We start from the raw sequence: 21232 nt of genomic DNA, 5'->3' as shown, positions 1-21232 counted from the left end.
ATTTATATTCTAGTGAGAACAGACGGACAATAAATGAGAGCATAGGATAGGTAGATAGTGCTTTAGACGTCATTGGTGGGTTGTAGACATCACTGGAAAAGACACATGAGTCACTATGCTTTTAAAAAAGATTTTAAGGGATCCCTGGGTGGCACAGCGGTTTCGCGCTTGCCTTTGGCCCAGGGCGTGATCCTGGAGATCCGGGATCGAATCCCACGTCGGGCTCCCGGTGCATGGAGCCTGCTTCTCCCTCTGCCTCTCTCTCTCTGTGTGACTATCATAAATAAATAAATTAAAAAAAATTCTTTAAATAAAAAAGATTTTAAATATATTTTTAAAGGAGAATGGAATTGAGGGCAACGGGGAGAGAGAGGTTTGTAAGCCACAGCATAAGACTGATGAAATAGTCAAAGTGAGAGATGATGGTGACTTGCACTGTGGCAGAAGCAGGGGAGGTAATGAGGAACCATTGTATATATTGTGGATATTTCCTCGCAATAGAGGCCATAGTTTCCACTGAATTATTAGATGCATGAAATGTGTGCGAGATATCAAGGAAGATTTCAGGGCTTTTTAGCCTAAACAACAAGAAGACTAGACTTTACTCAAAGGGAATGAGGAGGCAAGAGATTTTTGAATTGAGATTTAGGTTTTGGACATAGTTCTGGTATGCTGATTAGCACTGACGTGAAAATATAAAATAGTGGTTAGATATACATATAGTGTAGAAGTCAGGGAAAAGGCTGTTGGAACATAAAAATGTTGCACCTATGAGAGGATCCATGCTATAATATTCAGAGCAAAATTTCATGTGAAGTCATGTCTCTGTCCACATATATGAAAAAGTACCTAGCCAGAGTGACAATGCATCATGATTATAAAGCTCACTGGACCATCACAAAGAAAATGTGTTTGCAGGATTTTTAAAATAGGACTCCAAAATAAAATGCCTACATGAACAGCTTTTTGGTTACAATAATGAGAATTTTAAAAATCTGTATTCTTCCTCTCACTCTTATCTACTCTCTTTTTCCCCTTTCTTCTCATTTTGTTATTCCTTCTTATTTTCTTAATTCATTAGTTTATTTTATAAGCATTATCTCCGATGTACCTGTCTAAATATTGTTACTATTTTTTTAAAGATTTTTTTAATTTTTATTTATTCATGACAGACAGAGAGAGAGGCAGAGACACAGGCAGAGGGAGAAGCAGGCTCCACACAGGGAGCTGGACGCAGAACTCGATCCCAGGTTCCCAGGATCACACCCCAGCCGAAACTGCTGCTAAACTGCTGAGCCACCAGGGCTGCCCATATTATGTTACTATTAATAATTCCTTCCTCTACCACAGGACTAATGAAAATAATTAATTATAGTCCTCCATATAATTGTCCAGTTTTAAATGTACAGATAGTTTGGTCTTCACAGAATTTAATTTCTAAATATGTCCACAAGTACTTAGTTGATGAATATACTCTTTTTTTCTGTTTTATCTGTATTTTTTGATCTAATGATGAAAAAATTACATTTTTAAATTCTTTCTCAAATCATTTCTCATAATTTAAAAATACTATGGCAATATTTTTAATATAAATTATTTTGTGCACATTTTTCATGCACTATTTTTTGCCCATGTTTATTTAATATTATACTTGCCAAGGTCTTCTATTTCAAGAATCCAATAGCTTATAAATTCAATTACTTTACTTTTCTTCTCATCTTACTTCACGCCATAGAGAATATTATTTCTATGATTCCTATGATATTCTATCAAAATTGCAACCAAATTCCAGAGTAATATGAGTTTCCTCAAGAAATAGAAATATTTATATTATAATTTAATAAGTATTTTAAAAAATCCTTTTTAAGTTAAGCATTATGAATTTGATACCTAGGACATATTAACAGTTATGAATTATGATAAATGCCGATTCTTCAGTTATTAGTCTATGATTCTAACTTTGTCTATGTCCCTTAGTAGAAGCGTGAGAAATGGGGGTGTAAATAAACAAGAACTGTCTTTTCTTTTTCTGTTATTTTCACTAAAACATAGTCAATGCATTTGTCTATTGGTATTTATCTTACTTTCTTTAGATTTTTCATATTAGAATACAATCATTTCAATAAAATGTATTCCTTTGATTCTAACCCACACTTACTAGATAGTCACATAGCCCTTTGGATACAGACACTGACTCATATTTCTTTGTTTTACTTTATAGTATCTGATGCTTTGGTGCCTATTAGTAGGGGAACAAATATCTCTAGCTCCTAGAATAATCTTGTGGGGTTTTTTTTTGCTTATTTTCCCAGTGTAAATGTTAACAAGATGCTCTCAAAAGAGACCCAAACCAGAAGCAAAAATTACAGACATATGGCAATCTATTAGCCTTATAGAAATAATTCATGATTTTTATTTCTCTCATGTAGGATCAATGGTTACCTTAGTTTAGCTTCTCATGAGAGAACTTCATTAACTTTATACTAATGTAACTCTGGGGTGCCTGGATGGCTAATCAGTTAAGTGTCTAACCTGTGATTTTGGCTCAGGTCATGATCTTATGGGTTGTTGATCAAACCCCAAGTGGTATTCCATGCTCAGTGGGGAGTTCACTTGAGATTCTCTCCCTCCATCCCTCCTCCCACTTGTGCTTGCTTGCTTACTCACTGTAAGATAAATCTTTAAAAGAAAAAACAGAAATGTAATACTCATTCTCCTTCAATTCATGTTAAAAATAAAATATTTCAATTGTCCTAATAAGCTCCTACCATAATTATCAAGGAAATGTTAAAAGATTGAAATATTCTGGTGTTACTTTATTCTAATCAATGTTAACATTATAATATTAACTTATAACAGAAAAAAGATATATTACAGGATACTTTTATGTTTAAAGTAGGAAAACAGGAGGTGGCAATATCTACTATAACTTCAAGTCATATTTCCATGTTTCATCAAAACTAAATTATATACTTATATAAGTTTATTAAAATATTAATTGTTATTTTCCGTGTTAGTAAATATCATTCAAAAAGTCCTAGGATATTGGGGTGCCTGCCTGTCTCAGTCAGTAGAGCATTCTACTCTTGATCTCAGGGTTGTAAGCTCAAGCCCCATGTAGAATGTAGAGTTTACTTAAGAACGCCTAGGATAAAAAAAAATAAAAATAAAAATAAAAAATAAAAAAACAAAAAATAAAAAAGATAAAACAAAACAAAAAAAAGAACCCCTAGGATATTGAACATGGAATATCAGGATTCATAAAGACATTGTTTCTAAAGTAAAACAGAATATTTATACTATTATCTGATTATATTTGCTAATAATTATTGGATTTAATTATCTTCAGTGTTTTGTAAATTTTACAATCATTTTATCTTGGTCCTGTAAAAAAGTGATTTCTAAAATATACTTTATATACAGTAAAACAATTCACAATATAGACATAATTTAATATTTAGTTTTAACCATTGTTCAATTTAAAATGTTTGGGTCTGAATTATTATTATTTTAAAATAATAGGTTAGTGGACTGAGTGATTTTGCATTTTACATAAAAATTATTATTTGATAACAATAAATTACCTCATAAATCATGCCCAAATACACTCAAACTAGGTAGAGAAATGATTCCTCATATGTTGTATATTGCTGTATTCTCATATTGATGTTTTCTTTATGGTATATTACAATGAATACAGATTATAATTTTATTTAATCTAAAATCATTACAGAAAGTTATCAAAAGGTTGTGTCATCCACCAATTGTGTGTGTATATATAAAGAGATAATCATCTCAAAGACAGTTGTGAAAATTTATAAGAAAGTGATGTCGAGCACAATGGGTAAAATTAATGGTTATGTACAGTCTGTTAAAGTACTTGTTATAGTCTCAATTGCTTCTATTCGATATCTTTGAAAACAAAATACTTAAAAACAATCAAAACTATTCTGAAAAAGAGTCCTTGCTTTTCTAACTTTTAGAATATACAGGTTAAATTGCATAATGTCTTTATCAAAACATCTTTAATCGTTACCAGCATAAGCCTTTATTTAAAACTCTCCAACCGCAATATTTATTTACTTTGTGTACAGTTTAATGCTTTATCAAAGTCCATAAAACCAATGAATAGGGTAGAATCTCAAACTCTTTTCTATGAATATTTTAGGTTAAATAAAATTTTAATTTGTCTTCACCATTGGACTATATCATAAATAATATAAAACAAGTATATCTATATTATATATCTCCATAGGGACATTGATTAAATGTGTCATTTCTCTTTTAAGAACAAACCCTTTAATGGCTGGAAAAAGTAGACAAACAAAATTCCATACTTCTAATATACACATTTTATGGATAAATAACATGTCATATAATTTTCATGTTTTGCCAAACTGAGTGATAATCAATAATATCTTTCTGGGAAACAGAACAAGCCATTAATTTCGAGTTCAACTCTTATCTATGTCTCTTGGATAAATGGATCAAACAATTATCAATATGGAAAATACAAAATATGCATTTGTAGAGTTTTTTTTTCTTAGTAAATGTAGAGGATCAGAAGAAATACAGTAAAGTTCATATCATAAGGTATGTATAATACTGCCTATTAGAGGTCTTTGGAATGTACCCCCAAAAAGACAGCAGGTATGGATGGGGGGATCACTTCACTCCATGTTAAGGATTTCAAGCTTCTAAAGACACATATGATCTCATCCCATCTCTTCTTCTCTTCCTCCTTTTCTTTCCTTCCCTTTTCCTAATTGGAAAGCTTTATCAATGATTGGGGATGTAATAAGGTTCTCATCTCTTTCTTGCTCATAGTTTTGCCTTACATGTAATTCAAGCAACAGCATTTAATGGGTATTTACTAGTTTTATACCCAAAATAAAAATCCTAAGGATGTTAAACTTGGAGGAGGAAAAAAATCCAGCTTATAAGAGCATAATACCACATACTTGAAGAATTACACTTAGCTATATAATTCAAGTTTATTGTAAGTACCAATAACTGAGTGCTACAGGAAGAAAATTTGGAAGGCTATGAAAGAACTTTCTAACTCTCACATCTGTTATCAGGAGTCAATAGCAATAGTAGTAAATATCTGCTAAATGCCAGACATTGTTCCAATTGATGTACTTATATTAACTAATTTAAAACTGACAAAAACTTGAGAGATTAGTACTATTTTCATTAACATTTTACCAGTGAGAAAACAGATGGGGAGAGAAGTAAACTGCACAATATCATACAATAGCAAATGGCAACACCGAGATTTATTCCAGGAAGTCCAGTACCAGAGTTATCATTTAATGTCTTTATAGCTAATTAGATGAAAGCCGGATAGGTTTATCACCAAAATAACTATGGTTAAAATAGCATTTAGCATGCGCTAGGCATTGTGCTAAATTTTTACAAGCATCATCCTACTTATCCTCACAATATAGCTGTAGGATATTTCCTAGTATTAACCCCCTTTATCCCAAGTTTATTGGGATGAAATCCCTTATTTAATATCAAATTGCTGATAAGCAGTAGAATATGTGTTTTTCAATTGTAAATTCTAGAATCCAATCTTAAAGTCATAACTTCAACTGCTTCTTAAAACTCCAACTTTGGATTAATACATCCATTAACAATTTTAGGTGATTGTGCAAGATGGGGACACCAAAATAGATTAAGTTTCTGGCATTCATTAATCGCACTGTACTTCAAATGTTTTCAGTAGTTCAACTACACTGTCTGCAATTTTGGTCATTTATAGTTTTAAAGATAAGTAGTTCAAGATAAAAACATTATAAAAGTTTGGCAATAGATGCACAGGATAGAAAAATTGAAAATGCTAAATTTTGAAGAAAATTTCTACTAATATATTGCATGGATCCTGGATAAAATGTTGATTCTGAAGATGAAACTCTAACATCACTGGAAATAATGAGGTTTTTTTTTTTTTAAAGATTTTATTTAATTATTCATGATAGTCACACAGAGAGAGACAGAGAGGCAGAGACACAGGCAGAGGGAGAAGCAGGCTCCATGCACCGGGAGCCCGACGTGGGATTCGATCCCGGGTCTCCAGGATCGCGCCCTGGGCCAAAGGCAGGCGCCAAACCGCTGCGCCACCCAGGGATCCCCAAAATAATGAGTTTTAAGTAAATGGAGTAACTCTAGATACAGAGAGTTGAGGACATTCTTAAACTATGTTTTTGACAGAAGAAAAAGTTTTCTCCCCAGAATAGTGGTTTTATAATATTTGTGCATCTCTAAGGTTCGGAAAATAAGGGGAAAAACCTGAAGTATTTAAAGGACGAAAATATTTAATAGTGAAAAAGAAAATATTTAAGAACAAAATAATGAATTTAAGGTTGAGGAATGAAGGTCATGGAGAACATTCACTAGGTTTCAGGTTATCAAAATTTTGCAGAAACTATAGGAAAAAACCCAGTGATGAGCTCAATTGTTTGTAATATCAAAACAAATTGCTTTAAACAAGAATTCTGGTAAGGTGATGGGAAAATCTCACCTCTAACACCTGCTAGACATCTACCTTCCAATACGTACTAATAACTTAGGCTTTTAGTTCACGTTCCAAATCATATGGAAGTGGCAAAAACTAATAGAGAAAAATCCTGGCAAGAGATGTATTTGGCAAGCATAATTCCAAGATCTACAGATACTTCAATACAGTGGAAAGAATATAAAAAAGTGAAAATTAATGCTAGTCACCTACCTTTCTAGCTATATCTTTATTATAATCAGAGTCATATTTATTTTTACCCCAATCCCTATCCATATGTACATCAGTATCTATACTAGATCTATACCTAGGCACATGTTCCATACATTGTAAATTTGCCTTTCTCACACAAGATGCCTTTTTCAGGAATTTTATATTTGAAAGAAGTTTCAGCTCATTTAGTCCCAACAAATGATATAATTACTCAAATATTGCCACAGTCATCTTTTCCTCTGATATTACAATTACTGACATCTTGACATAACCATGAATTATTGTGCTGTGCTTCATGTACCCCAATATCAATAGGACATGCATGATTTATTTTCACAGAACAGTCATTACTTTAAATATCTACTTGTTCCTGTGGTTTTCCCATTCATTTTGAAATTAAATAGATTAACAGTTCACTTCAGCAAAGAATTCCCTGTATATCTCCCGGACCATTTTTAAGAACTGTATAACCAAAGTAAAATTGTAAGATAATTCATATCAAATTTTTCTCACTATGAGTAATGAGAAATCATCATAATAATGCTGGCATTATAATACAATTTGTCTTAACCATAATATGACACAGAATGCAAATGAAAGGGCAGTGGATTTTGAGACACAGTACTAATGAAACTAAGACTTAGTGGCTATTTTTTTGATTCCAGAAAATACACCAGGCCATTCCATATGAATTTTCTTAGTTAACCATCACAAATTCCAGGGACTTGGGATAATGTTACCACATTTTTTTTAAAAAATATCTGTTCATGAGAGACACAGAGAGAGATGCAGAGTGCAGAGACAAGGGCAGAGGGAAGAGCAGGCTTCATGGGGAGCCCGATGTGGGACTCAATCCCAGGACCCTGGGATCATGCTCTGAGCCTAAGGCAGATGCTTAACCACTGAGCCACCCAGGAGTCTTGACCACTTATGTTTTAAAATAAAGCTTTTGCTCTCTTTTTGCTGTTTCCCATTCTCCATGTCTGTATCCACCCAATCTCCTTATAAGCAGTAATATCCTAATATCCTTTTGATTTTAAAAATATAGTTTTTACATTTATTCTTTAACTAGAGAATGTTTAAATTATTGTAATTGACTGAGAGGGGCATTAAATATGCACATACAGAAACATAAAATACATATATTTTTGTATAAATATTTTATATCAAAATTTTACATATAAAAATTACATAAAACTTTATACATACAATATATAACATATATTAACATACTATATATAATATTAACATATATGTTATATATTTATATATGTTATATATGTTATATATTATATAAATATAATATATTTATGTTTGTGTATGTATACATATTTTTGTTTAAAGAGGCTTTTGATTACATTGTTAGAGATAGTATGGATCCAGTCATTCTTGATATTCAGTCTCTTAGAAATAACACCTCACTGTTAAAAGCTGGTAAACTTATGTACATAATGAGACAGTATCATTCTTATCCATCATCTTTGGTGCTTTAAAGGTTTCCATTACATTAAGCCATAAAATGACACATTAACTGTCATCAATTTCTAAAAATTTTTAAATAAACAGCCTCTTATTTAAAGAGCATACCTTGGCATTATAAATGACTTTCTTATAATTTGAATTTCAATCAATTTTGTATTAATTATCAAATAATTATTTTAGTATTTTTCATATTAGTCATTGATATAAATTATAAGTTCATTAGTTAATTTTCCCTAAAGCTAGTTACTCATTATGATGTTAAGCATCATTAATGTTCCTAAATCTTTGTGAAAGGAAATGTTTAAAGAATGCTTTCATCTACAAGGACTTATGGGAAGAAACAGGATCACTCATTTGAAGCGCATGACCTTTAAAACATACAACAACCTCTGATATTTCTCAAGTACCCAAGTTAGTAAAATGATTCTATGGAAAAAGATCATGATTATCTATAAAATATTATACTTTTAGATTACCCAGAAAACATGTTAGGTTCAAGTGCAATACATGTATGTTTAAATATTGTAATTTATAATTCATATTAAAATTAAAAAAATTAAAAATCATGCTAGTTTTACTTGGAAAATAAGTTTTAAAACTATATAGTTATATCCTGAAAGATACTTCAAATAGAAGTGCATAAGATATATGATCTTCCCTTAACTTTTCAGGTTAATATTATGGTAAATGATAAGTCTTTCTAAACAGAAGTGTCTACATAGACTATCTGAATTTTCCTAACAATTGAAGTCCTTTACATCCTTGTGATACTTGAGGACACTCTGTTACAAGAACACAGTTTCTTGGTTTGAAAAAGAAAGTGTTCTGATGGCATTCATCTTCTCCTACCACCCACCCTCATTCATTAACTTAACAGCTATTTATTGAGGGCCATCTTAAATAATATGCATGAAAGCACTGATGATAAACTAGTGAGATCTAAGGACTTCACAAAGGTTAGCATCCAAAAGAGAAGAGATGCTTAATAAATAACCACACATAAATATTAAATTGTAAATAAAATCTTGTAAAGAAAAGACTTATCTTAGAAATATTGAAGATTCAGTTACAGACCACTACAATAAAGGGATTATTGCAATAAAGCAAGCCAAATGTAGTTTTTTTTTTTTTTTTGGTTTCTCAGTGCACATAAAATCTGTGCTTACACTGCACTGTAGTCTATTGAGTGGTGCAATAGCATATGTAAAAAAAGAACACGCCTTAAATTAAAAAATACTTTATTGCTAAAATTGCTAATCAATCTCTGATCTTTCAGTGAGTCATAATTTTTTTGCTGATGGAGAGTCTTGTCACTGTGTTGGTGGATGCTGACTGATCAGGGTGGTGGTTGCTAAAGTTGGGGTGGCTATGGCAATTTCTTTTTTTTTCTTTTTAAGATTTTATTTATTTATGAGAGAGAGAGAGAGAGAGAGAGAGAGAGAGAGAGAGAGAGAGAGAGGCACAGACTCAGGCAGAGGGAGAAGCAGGCTCCATGCAGGGATCCCGATGCAGGACTCGATCCCGGGTTCCAGGATCAGGCCCTGGACTGAAGGCAGCGCTACATCGCTGAGCCAGCCACCCCAGGAATTTCTTAAAATAAGAAAATAATGATATTTGCTATGTCAATTGACTGTTCTTTTCATAAGAATTTCGCTATAGCATGCAATGCTGTTTGATAGCATTTACCTACAGCAGAACATGTTTCAAAACTGGAGTCAATCCTCTCATATTCCAGCATGGTTTATCAATTAATTATTTACTATTCTAAATCCTTTGTCATTTCAACAGTCTTCACAGTATCCTCAGCAGGAGTAGATTCTACCTCAAGAAACCCCTTATTTGTTCATCCATAAGAAGCAACCCCTCATCCTTTAAAGTTTTATCATGAGATTATTGCACTTCAGTTAATAGTAACAGGGACAAATAATAACATCAAAGCCCAGGATCACAGGTCACTGTGACAAATATTATTATAATGAAAAAGTTTGAAATATTGTAAGAATTACAAAATGTGACACAAAGATAGTGAGCAAATGCAGTTGGAAAAACAGCATCAACAGAACTGTTCAATGCAGGATTGCCACAAACCTCTAATTGTAAAAAAAAATAATAATAAATAACATCTAAAAAGTTGAAAAAAGCAGAGCTCAATAAAACAAGGTATACCTATAACTAAAAGGATTCATAACTGAAAGAGTTTATTTTCAGATTAATAAAGTAAGGTATTATAGGAAGGAGGAAAACAAGTTCTTGGAAATCCACATATTGATAACTATCATGGAAATAAGTCTAATACATACATCCTTTCTTATTTATTGAATTGAAAAAGAAAACTAAATCTCATAGTATAAAACATGTCACTACCTGCTGATTATTTATAGATGACTGTAGAAAACTAGTTTTTAATAAAAAGAAAATGTTCTCTGCATTGTCCACTATTATTTTGGGTAATTTAAATAGTGTAATGTCCTAAATATTGTCTAAAAATACTGATTATTTAACATATGCAATAGGTATAAAGTGAGTTTGCGTGTAAAATAATTGTGTGTTTGCACATTAGTGCAAATATTTAATATTTTTTACTTAATCAACATGTCAAAGACAATGATAGGATAAACAGTATGTTCAACAGAAATTGGGACACAGTAAGTCATAGTTTTCGACTTGGATCTCCTATGAACTTGATCAAATTATTGAATTTCTCCCATTCTCTTGTGCCTTCTAGGTGAATTGCATATTTCACCTGTACAAAGAAATTTTTCTTCTAAAGTTATAGTCAAATAAATTTTGCACTAATAGGCTTTGAATCTACTCATTTTGCAGATCAACATGGGTCTCAGTGACTTAGTATGGTCACTAGGTTGTATAGGATTTCCATTTTCATTTATGGAGTAAATTAGTATTTTAAACACCTTTAAAAATTTGCATGCCAAATCCAAAAGAAAGCTATTGGTTGGTTTCATATTTCTGGGGCAACAAATTACTTAGTAGTTTAAACAGCATAAATTTGTTACTTTGCAGTCTAGGAAAATGAAGTTCATGATGGATTTAACTGGATGGAAATCAAGGTGTCGACAGGTCTGTCTTCCTTCTGGAGGCATTAGATGAGAATTTGTTATTTGCCTTTTCTAGCTAGTGGAGGCTGCTTGGCATTCTTTGGCTTAATTCCTCTGCCATCTTCACAGCCAGCAATCACATCACTCAACCTCTACTCTGTTATCCCCTCTCCTACTCTCTCTCTAACCTTCCTGTTTCTCTCTTATAAAGATCCTTTTGATTACTCTGAACCCATTCAGATAATCTAAGGTAATCAGATAATCTCCTAGTCTTAAAACATCTATACCATTCTTTTTTTCATGTAAGGTGAGATATTTCAAAATTCCAGGGACTAGAGCCTGGGTATTTTGGGAGGGCCATCTCTCAAAACATAACATTAGATGTATAATTGTAATAGGCATAACATCCTAGCAGGTTATGATGTAACTAGTTTTTCAGAATTCTTGTGTGGTGCAAAACCATTCTTCTTTTTTGCTCCTTCCTCATAGTGTTTCTTTTTTTGTGTGTGTGTATGAAAAACTAGCATGAGCATTTAAAGTGAGAAGTATTTTATTTATATAGATTCAAATCAAGAAGTAAAGTTTTAATACCTCTAGAAACTTATATAATAACTAATTAGTTACTGAATGACCCTGCAATTCTACCACTAGATATATTCCCAGTAGAAATATGTATGTATGCTTACAAAACAAGTAAACAAAAATTTATGGCAGTATTATTTATAAAAGACCCAACTGGAAATAGAAAAATCTGCTAGCAGCAGAATGGCTAAATAAATTGAGGTATAAAATGAAATCCTATATAGTACTGAAAGTTAATTTCCATATTACTGCTGCAATAGTACAAACAATGCTGAGTCAGGAAAGCCATAGTGAAATAATTTTATTATATATAATTTCATTTATATAAAGCTTTAAAACATGCAAAATTAATTTGTTTAGCTAGAAGTCAGGCAAGTGGTTATCTATAGGGAGGAATGAGATAGTAATGAATGGGAGGAAATATAAACAGACATTCAGTACTTCTTGTTGTCTTTCGTTTCTTGATCTAAAATATTTAATTTGTGAAAATTCAGCAGTATGTACAATTTTGACTTGTTGTAATCCTCTTTATGTAACTTTTAGTTCATTAAACATATTTGTAAATAAAAGGCCAAGATTATATAATTAAATTATAAAGGTATAATCTTTTATGTAAAGTATAGCCTTTTATGTATATAAAAGAGTAGTATATTCTGGTCATAACTGACATATCTTTAAAAATAAGGATACCAAAAATTTATAGGCTAAAAGGTGTTCTAGACTAGTTCTAGTAAATTAGGTTTTAGGTTTATTACTACCAGATAAGACAAAGATTAAGATCAAATCATTATTAGACATAGATTAGGGGCACCTGAGTGGCTCAATCAGTTAAGCATCCGACTCTTGATTTCAGCACAGATCATGATCTCATGGTTCTGAAATTGAGCCCTACATTAGGCTCTGTGCTGGGCATGGAACCTGCTTAAGATTCTCTCTTCCTCTCTCTTTCTGTACCCTCCTCAAAAGAAAAAAAAAGTAAAGAAAAGAAATAGAGTAGCACTTCATAAAGAAAAATGTTTACTTCACTAGGAAATATAATTTAAACTTGTATACACTTAATAATTTAGCTCCAAATATATTTTAAAATGAACATAACTACAAGGATAAATAGAAAAATCACTACCCTATTGTGAGATTTTAGCATATCTCTTTCAGTAGCTAGTAGATCAGATTTTAAAAATGTAGTCAGCACAGAGAACACCTGAACATAATTAATATATTTAACTAAAAGATATATTGTATGCTGCTCCCAGCTAATGATAAATACTCATAATAGTAGCCAGAATGATCCCAGAATAATGGTTCTTTAAAAACTTGTGAGTATATCGCATGGTAAAAATAACAATGCAAATGGAATTGAGACAGATGTCATAAAAGAAGATATTTGAATTTAAAAAAAAGAAGATATCTGAATAATCAACCTGAACACAATTTAATTATATGTGCATTTAACAGTTGGGAACTCTCTTCTTCTAGAGGCAGAAGAGGTAGCCTCAGAAGGATGAGGTAGAAGGAAAGACCAGAGAGATTTAAAGAATGAGAACGTGGACCGTTCTTGTTGACTCTCATGATGGAGGAATGGCAGTCTCAAACTAACAAATGCAGGCAATCCCTAAAGCCTGAGAATGACCCAAAGTCAACAGCCAACAAGGAAACAGGACCTTAGTCCTACAGCTACATGGAATTTAATTCTGGCAACAGCCTTATACATTTGGAAGTGAAAGCAAATTCTGCTCCAGAGGTACCAGAAGCAATGCAGCCCAGCTAACACCTTGATTTCGGCTTCATGAAACTCAAAGCAGAGAATCAGCTGAGCTACCTTCTACCAATACCCATGTAACTATGAGACAATTAATAAAGTGTTTTAAGTTTGTGGAATTTGGATTAGCAATAGAAAAATAATACACTTTTCTTTATAAGAAAACTAGGTGCATAACAAAAAAATTACAATATCAGACCCATAAAGCAAATCTCAATAATTTCAAAGAATTAAATTCATACAGAAAATGATATCTAATTGCAATTCAAATTAGTACCAATATATTGGTAATAAGATAGAAGTAAATCAACTCATAGGTTTATAATTTAAGAGATATACTTCTAATCATGAGCCAAATAGCTCATGTACTTATGTGGTGAAAAGAGGAATATTTAAAGCTTTAAATGCTTATAAAACCTAAAGGAACTACCAGATAAGTACACACAAGTGAGCTTTTCCAAGAATGTTGATGAAAACAGAAATTATAAACAACTTGAATGTCCATCAACAGTAGAATAATGAATTTAGTGTGGTATATTTATGGCAATAGATTCCTATACAGCAGTGGTTCCCAAATGTTTTCCATGAATCCTTGAAGGTCCTGAGACATTTTTAGGGAGTTCAGAAGATCAAAACTGTTTCCATAATGATACTGACACATTAGTCACACCTTTTTCACTGTGTTGACATTTGCCCCCATGATACAAAAGTAATAATGGGTGAAAATGCTGATGCATTAAAAATCACAATTAGTGACCTCAAACTGTAAAAATAGTCATTAGTCATTGTATTCTTTACTGCCACATACTTTTAGTGTGAAAAAAAGTCCATTGTACTTAAGAATATTCCTGTTGAAGCTATAGTTATTTCATTAAATGTCTACCTTGTAAAGCCCCTCTTTTTAATGACCTGTGTAACAAAATGAAAAGTATGCAAGCAAAACAAAACAATCTTTTCTATGCTTACCAAAATATGATGGTTGTTCAAGCAAAAACAGTTGTATGATTGAGTTGTCACCTGAACTGGCCACTTTTTCATCAAACATTCTTTTTACTAAAGCGACTGACATAAACTATAGTCACATTTGGGTATTTGGTATATATTTTTTCCAACACAGGCACACACACACACACACACACACACACACACTCAGACACACACACACTGACCATGAATTGTTACTTCAAGGGAAAATAACTGACAGGAAATATTATCTATGATGAAATCTGAATTTACAAGCAAAAATTAGAATTTTGTAGAACTTTAATCCATTACTGTAACTTTTAAAGCTTCTGTAAGTTTAAATATTTTTCTAATGAGATTAGTAGCAATAAAAATAAATGTGATTTTTTGATACTTTATAATAAAGTGTATCAACATTTGGAAGATCTAACTCAGTGAGCCAATATATTCCAAATTACTTACATGCTAAAAAATGCATGGTAAAAAGAACCCATTATAAGAACAAGGGGAAGTAATGAATTTTAATGCTACAGAGTATAAAAACTACTTGATATGGTTTGAATTCAACATTGCAACTAACTTGTAAAGTTTTGTGTAGTATCAAAGAAGAGTACTTATCTGCAAAAGCTTTTAGAATTCTCTTCCCTTTTCCAACTACATATGTAAGTAAGGTGAGAGTTCTTTATACCCATCAACCAAAATAACATATTACAAAATATTGAATAAAGAAGTATATAAAAGAGTCCAACTGATTTCTGCTAATAGGCCAGATATTAAATAGATTTCCAAAAACAGAATACAATACATTCTATTCATTTTTTTTGGAAAAGAAAATTATTTTGAATTAAAATATGATTTATGCAACCTGCAGTATGCTTATCTGGTTATTTTTAAAGTGATAAATACACATGTAAAGTTTTTCTGTTTTAATTTAAATGGGGCAAATGTTGATAAATCTAGCCCACAAAATCTTTTTGGGGTTCTTAATTTTTAGAGTATAAATACACCTGAGACAAATAAAAATTATTGCTATCTGGCAATGAAATATATGGTAATTTCAATGTACATTAATCCTATACATACAATGTTGAGCAAAAATAGAACGTATATAAAAAATAGTCTCAATTCCACTGCAAAAAATACTAATTCTTATTCTCATATTGATGAGAAAAATGAGAAAATAAGTAACATAAAAGGCAATTCATAGAAAAATTAAAAATTACATATTTTCATTAGTTTTAGGAAAATTATATCTTGTGTGCATTTTTAAAATTTAAATTTCTCTTTTCTGGTTTAGAGAAAGTATCAATTGTAAATTAATTATATGAACCATCTTGTAACTATACTTACTAAGTTATTAGCATAAAAAGTAATAAATTATGGCTAAAATATCAGAAAATACTTGTTTTATAAAAATATGCAATATAGGGACACCTGGTTGGCTCAGTAATTAAGTTTCTGCCTTCCCCTCAGGTCATGATCCTAGATCACAAGACTGGAGCCCAGCAACTGGTTTCCTGTTCAACCAGGAGTTGGCTTCTTCCTTTTCCCCTCACCCTAGACGTGGGCTTTCTCTATCTCTGATTTTTCTCTTTCAAATAAATAAATAGAATATTTAAAAATTGCAGTATAACCAAAACGTAATCTACAACTATTAAATTTAATAGAACTTATAAAAGTTTGGAATCTGATAAAACAAAATCTCTTATTCTTTGTAGACTTTTCAGTTTCAAGATTTCATATTTAGATCATATCTCTTCCTTTAATATTAAATTTCAATAAATACTTCCTACTGCATATATATATATTCTAAACTATCAGGAAAACAATTTGGCAGAAATGTCTTCTGAATATTCAGTTGTTAAAATCAAGAGCAAAAGATAGCTAAAAACACATACTCTACAGTTCATTTCCCAAAGTTTAAATTAGTATTTTCACAGAGATGATATATGTAATAGATATGATAGTTATGCATATTAATATATGTAAATAACCTTATATTTATATATGCCTACAGTAATTGTTTTTGATGAGTGACTTTCAATCAACGTTATAAATTCATTTATAAATCCTAATGCACAAATATACACACCTACTTATACAAAGTTTGGGGATTTGATAAAATGACTTTTAATTCTCTTTCAAATTTGTTAGGTAAAATGTCTATAACACTAACAATTAATTCCATATATGTTTTTAGGTTAACAGGATTCCATCTGCCACCGCCAGTGACAAGTACCAAATCTGTGTTCTCACTACGTTTGACCAGCGACTTTGCAGTTAGCGCTCACGGGTTTAAAGTATATTATGAAGGTAAGTGATGGAAATATAAAAAGACCGGTGTCCAGTTTAATAGAGCCAAACCAAAATTCTCTATGGTGGAAATGGAAGAAGAATCACCGGGAAAATGCAGTTCATCCTGCTATCTCAAATCCTTTCCTAAGAGTCACCCTCTTAATTATTAATAGATAACAAAATGCTAGAGTTAGTGGGCTTTAATGTTTCATTGCAGTGTACGTGAATAGAGGAATATCTTTCCCTTAAGTCTTCTTAGGAGATAAGACCATGAAACCATTATGGGATTAGACATTAACAAACGTGAACAAAATGCAAGTAGCAGGAAAGTAGGTCTGATTCAAGATTTAGACATCACAGACCCCACCCTATTTTCCTCTGTGCTTTGCCTCTCTGCTAGAAAATAAACTGGTACTCTGTTTTCTGTGCTAGTCAAGAGGAAAGGTCTATTAAGAGACAAGAGTTCACATCTTCCATTCTAAGCCAGTCTTTCTAGTCCCACAGATCCATAATCCCTAAAACTACATAGAAGGAAACTAAGAAACTCTTGAAATTAAAAGTTTTATCTGGAAGTCGGAACAAACTAATTTGGCATCAAAATCTGGCCTGAACTAATTGGAGGCCACTAATAACCTTTATTTATCCCACATAGTGTGGATACTTATGTTTTGTTATACAAATATTGTTTGATAATTTAGTTTACCACAGGCTCTGCTGATGGTGTTAAAAATGTACAGAATCTGCCTGTATTCCTTTTTTAAAATGTGAAAAATTCTGCTGGTAAAAATACTCTATTCCTGAAGGTTTCAGATGGAGGTTGTGGACTTGTAATTTTTCCTCTATGTGATTTAACATTAAAGTTGCATCTCATTTAGGGAAGAATCCCTCTCTACCTATAGGAGTAGCATATCAGATTTCAACTCACTTCTCCACGACCATATTACTAGAATGCATCGCACCAGATCTAAACCTTGTAACAAGACACACAGATACAGGTACAGATACAGTCGCAAGGGTGGTTACATTCTAAAGCACATGATAATTCAAAATAATATATGTTTAAAGACCACACTGGAAAGCATATGTAAAGTAGAATTGCTTTGGTATAAAGGTTAACAGTTTGCATGTGGGGAAAGTTTTAAAGCAAACATTTCATCTTAGTGCTATCTTTCTCACCAGAAAAAATAAAATCCTCTAACAAGCAATTGAGTAAAAATATTTTCTCTTTTTTATATCCTAAATAATGACACATCATAGCAGTTTTTAGCACTATTTTCTACCTACTATATATTTCTGAACTATCTTGCTACATTGTAAAATTTGTTTTCCTCCATTGTGCTAGTAATAATCATTATTTTTCTAAGGTGCTTTCACAATAGTTGAGTATTTTTATCTTGGCAACTTAATTCATAGTTCAAAACACTAAAAACACAAAGGTTTAATTTCAAATGTAATTTTGGCAATATGGAAGGAGTTAGTAATACAATAATTTTCTATTAAAAGCTCCTTAATAGAAAACCTGTACTATGTTCATCAAAGCATAAATATATATTTTAGGTTACTTTATTCTTTCAATAAGTACTAAGTACACTGAAAATGCAGTAACTTGGAAGATGAGTTAGGATGTTGCCATGTTTTCTGTTTTGACTGTCAAGTTTCATGAAATATACTCAAAAATATTTTCAAAGCTCTCCATTCTTTCTACACATACAACATTAAATTTCTGTCTTTTCTGCAAAAATGGATTCATTTATCTCCATGACATTTAAACGTATGTTTTGGAGGTCCTGACTTAAAATATAAGGTATTAGGCATCCACATAGCATTGAAGGATTGGTATTCATGTTACAGAACATCTTCAAGCATTGATTTGTGATGGTACCCTCTACTGTGTGTTTTCTATTGCTACTGTAAGAAATGAACACAAATTTTGCTCTTAAGACATAAATATATTAACTCACAGTTCTGGAACTGAGGAGCCCTGGTGGTCTCTGCCAGTTTCTCTGTTCAGGGTCTCACAAGGCTGAAATAAAAATGTCAGCTGGTTGGGCTCGTATCTGATGGCTCTGGGGAGTTACTAGTACCATAGCCCCTGAAAGCCTCTCTCTTCCCTGAACTTGGGCCCTATGTCTGAGAGCCAGCAAGTGGTACACTGCATCCTTCTCATACTCAAAATTTTTCTGAAATATTCTGACTTCTCCATCTGAAGTCATCCACCACACATCTCTTTTTCTTTAAGATTTTATTTATTTATTTATTTATTTATTTATTTATTTATTTATTAATTCATTCATTCATTCATTCATTCATTCATTCATTCATGGGAGACAGAGAAATAGGCAGAGACAGAGGCAGAGGGACAAGCAGGCTCCCCACAAGGAGCCCGATGTAGGACTCAGTATTGTGATCCTGGAACCACGTCCTGAGCTGAAGACAGACGCTCATCTAGCCACCCAGGCATCCCTCATCTCCGACTTTAAGTAGAGAAATTTCTTGTCTTTAAGAGCCTGTATGATTAAATTGGGTCCACCTGGGTAAGCATGTCTAATCTCCCTCTGTAAAATTCCTTATGCTTAATCATATTTACAAGGTTCTTTTTGCCATGTCCCATGACATATTCACTGGTTCCAGAGATATTTGGTGGTGGGGGTGGGGGAAGATGGTCAATGATACTGTCAAGGCTAGCTGGTGTATAGCAGTCCCCTCTTAACCACAGGAGATGTGTTCCCGGTTCCACAGAGGATGCCTATATGTGGATAGTACCAAACTCTATATATACTTATTTCCTCTTTACATATATACCTTTGTTAAAGTTTAGTTTAAATTAAGTATAGCAGGGGGCCTGGATGGCACAGCTGGTTAAGCATGTGACTCTTGATTTCAGCTCAGGTAACAATCTCAGGTAGTGAGATTGATCTTGGCCTCTGAAGGGCTCTGAGCTCAATGGTAGTCTACCTGAGGATTCTCTCTCCTTCTCCCTCTGCCCCTTTCTCCTTCTCACACACACTCTCTCTAGAGAAAAGTAAATAAATCTTACAAAAAATTAGGCATAGTAAGACATTAGCAACAATAATAAAATGAATCATTATAATAATTATTGTAACAAAAGTTTTGCGAACGTGGTCTTTCTCTTGCTCTCTCTCAAAATATTCTTTACTTATGCTGCTTGTGATGATGTGAGATGATAAAATGCCTATGTAAGGAGATGAAGTGAGGTGAATGATGCAGTCACTCTGATGTAGAGTTAGCCTGATGATTCATCAGAAGTAGAATATTCACGAGAGACAGAGAGAATGAGAGAGAGAGAGAGAGAGCGAGAGAGAGAGACAGGGACAAAGCCAGAGGGAGAAGCAGGCTCCTCACAGGGAGTCTGATGCAGGACCCCATCCCAGATTCTGGGATTACACCCTGAGCCAAAGGCAGACAAATAACCACTAAACCGCCCAGGTGTCACAGAAGTAGAATAATCTGCTTAGGACCAGAATTGACTCCAGGTAACTGAAGCAGAGGAAAGCAAAACTGCAGGTAAGGCTAGACTATTGTATTGTGAAGTCTGGAAAATTTAGTTTGAAATTTCAAAGCTCATTCTCCACATCCCTACATTTTGGATCCAATTAGCTCAAACTACAACTCCAGATTCTATTTTGTCTATGATAAAATTCATCTACTAATCTGGACATCTCTAAATTTATACCTGCATGATTTTTTCCCAGATGATTCTAATATCTGAATCTCATTTATTTTCATTCCATTTCCTCTATATAATCATTTAATAGTGATTTTTTTTAAAAAATTGAAGTATGGTTGATAAACATTGTTAGTTTCGGGTGTACAACATAGTGATCCAACAAGTCTATAGGTTGTGCTATATTCATCACAGGCATAGCTACCATCTGTCACCATGCAACCCCTATTACAATACCACTGACTATATCCCTTTTGCTGTACCTTTCATCTTAATTTTTTAAAGTGTCCTAAGATCTTGTCCTTATGTATTAGAATTTATGAGATCTCTATTTATTAGTAATATTTGTGCATCTATCTGTGTTTCTCAGTTTGCCAACACTGGACCACATGCATCAGAATCCTATGGAGAATTTGTTAAAATGTAAAATATAGAATTCTTGGCCCCAGTTATATATTCTGAATTAGACTTTGGAGTGGAGTCCTAGAACATGTGTTGCAATTACAATTGTAAATCCAATATAGAAAGAAAATAATTAATAAATGTAAGTCAGTCTTTGATCTTCACAGAACTCCATTCTTATAAACTTCTATTGCCCTGCTTCAGCCCATTTAACTTAAAACTGTGGAGGATGTGTTTCATAAATAATGATCGAGTTTAAGAGCTCTTAATCATTT

The 21232-nt window shown here is 32.4% G+C and overlaps 1 protein-coding gene across 3 annotated transcripts in view; it reads left to right on the top strand.

Moving 5' to 3' along the window:
* CSMD3 (CUB and Sushi multiple domains 3) overlaps window positions 1-21232 on the top strand; it is a 1184516-nt gene that overhangs the window by 151790 nt on the left and 1011494 nt on the right. For all 3 annotated transcript variants that reach the window (XM_055314112.1, XM_055314111.1, XM_055314109.1), the window contains exon 3: window positions 16776-16888. In XM_055314112.1, coding sequence (XP_055170087.1) covers window positions 16776-16888 — 113 coding nt within the window. The remainder of the gene's footprint in view (window positions 1-16775; window positions 16889-21232) is intronic.

The sequence above is a fragment of the Nyctereutes procyonoides genome, unplaced genomic scaffold (genome assembly GCF_905146905.1).
Source record: "Nyctereutes procyonoides isolate TBG_1078 unplaced genomic scaffold, NYPRO_anot_genome, whole genome shotgun sequence".
Classification (NCBI taxonomy): domain Eukaryota; kingdom Metazoa; phylum Chordata; class Mammalia; order Carnivora; family Canidae; genus Nyctereutes; species Nyctereutes procyonoides.
The sequence above is the reverse complement of the archived record's forward strand: the minus strand, read 5'-3'. Positions and strand labels throughout refer to the sequence as shown.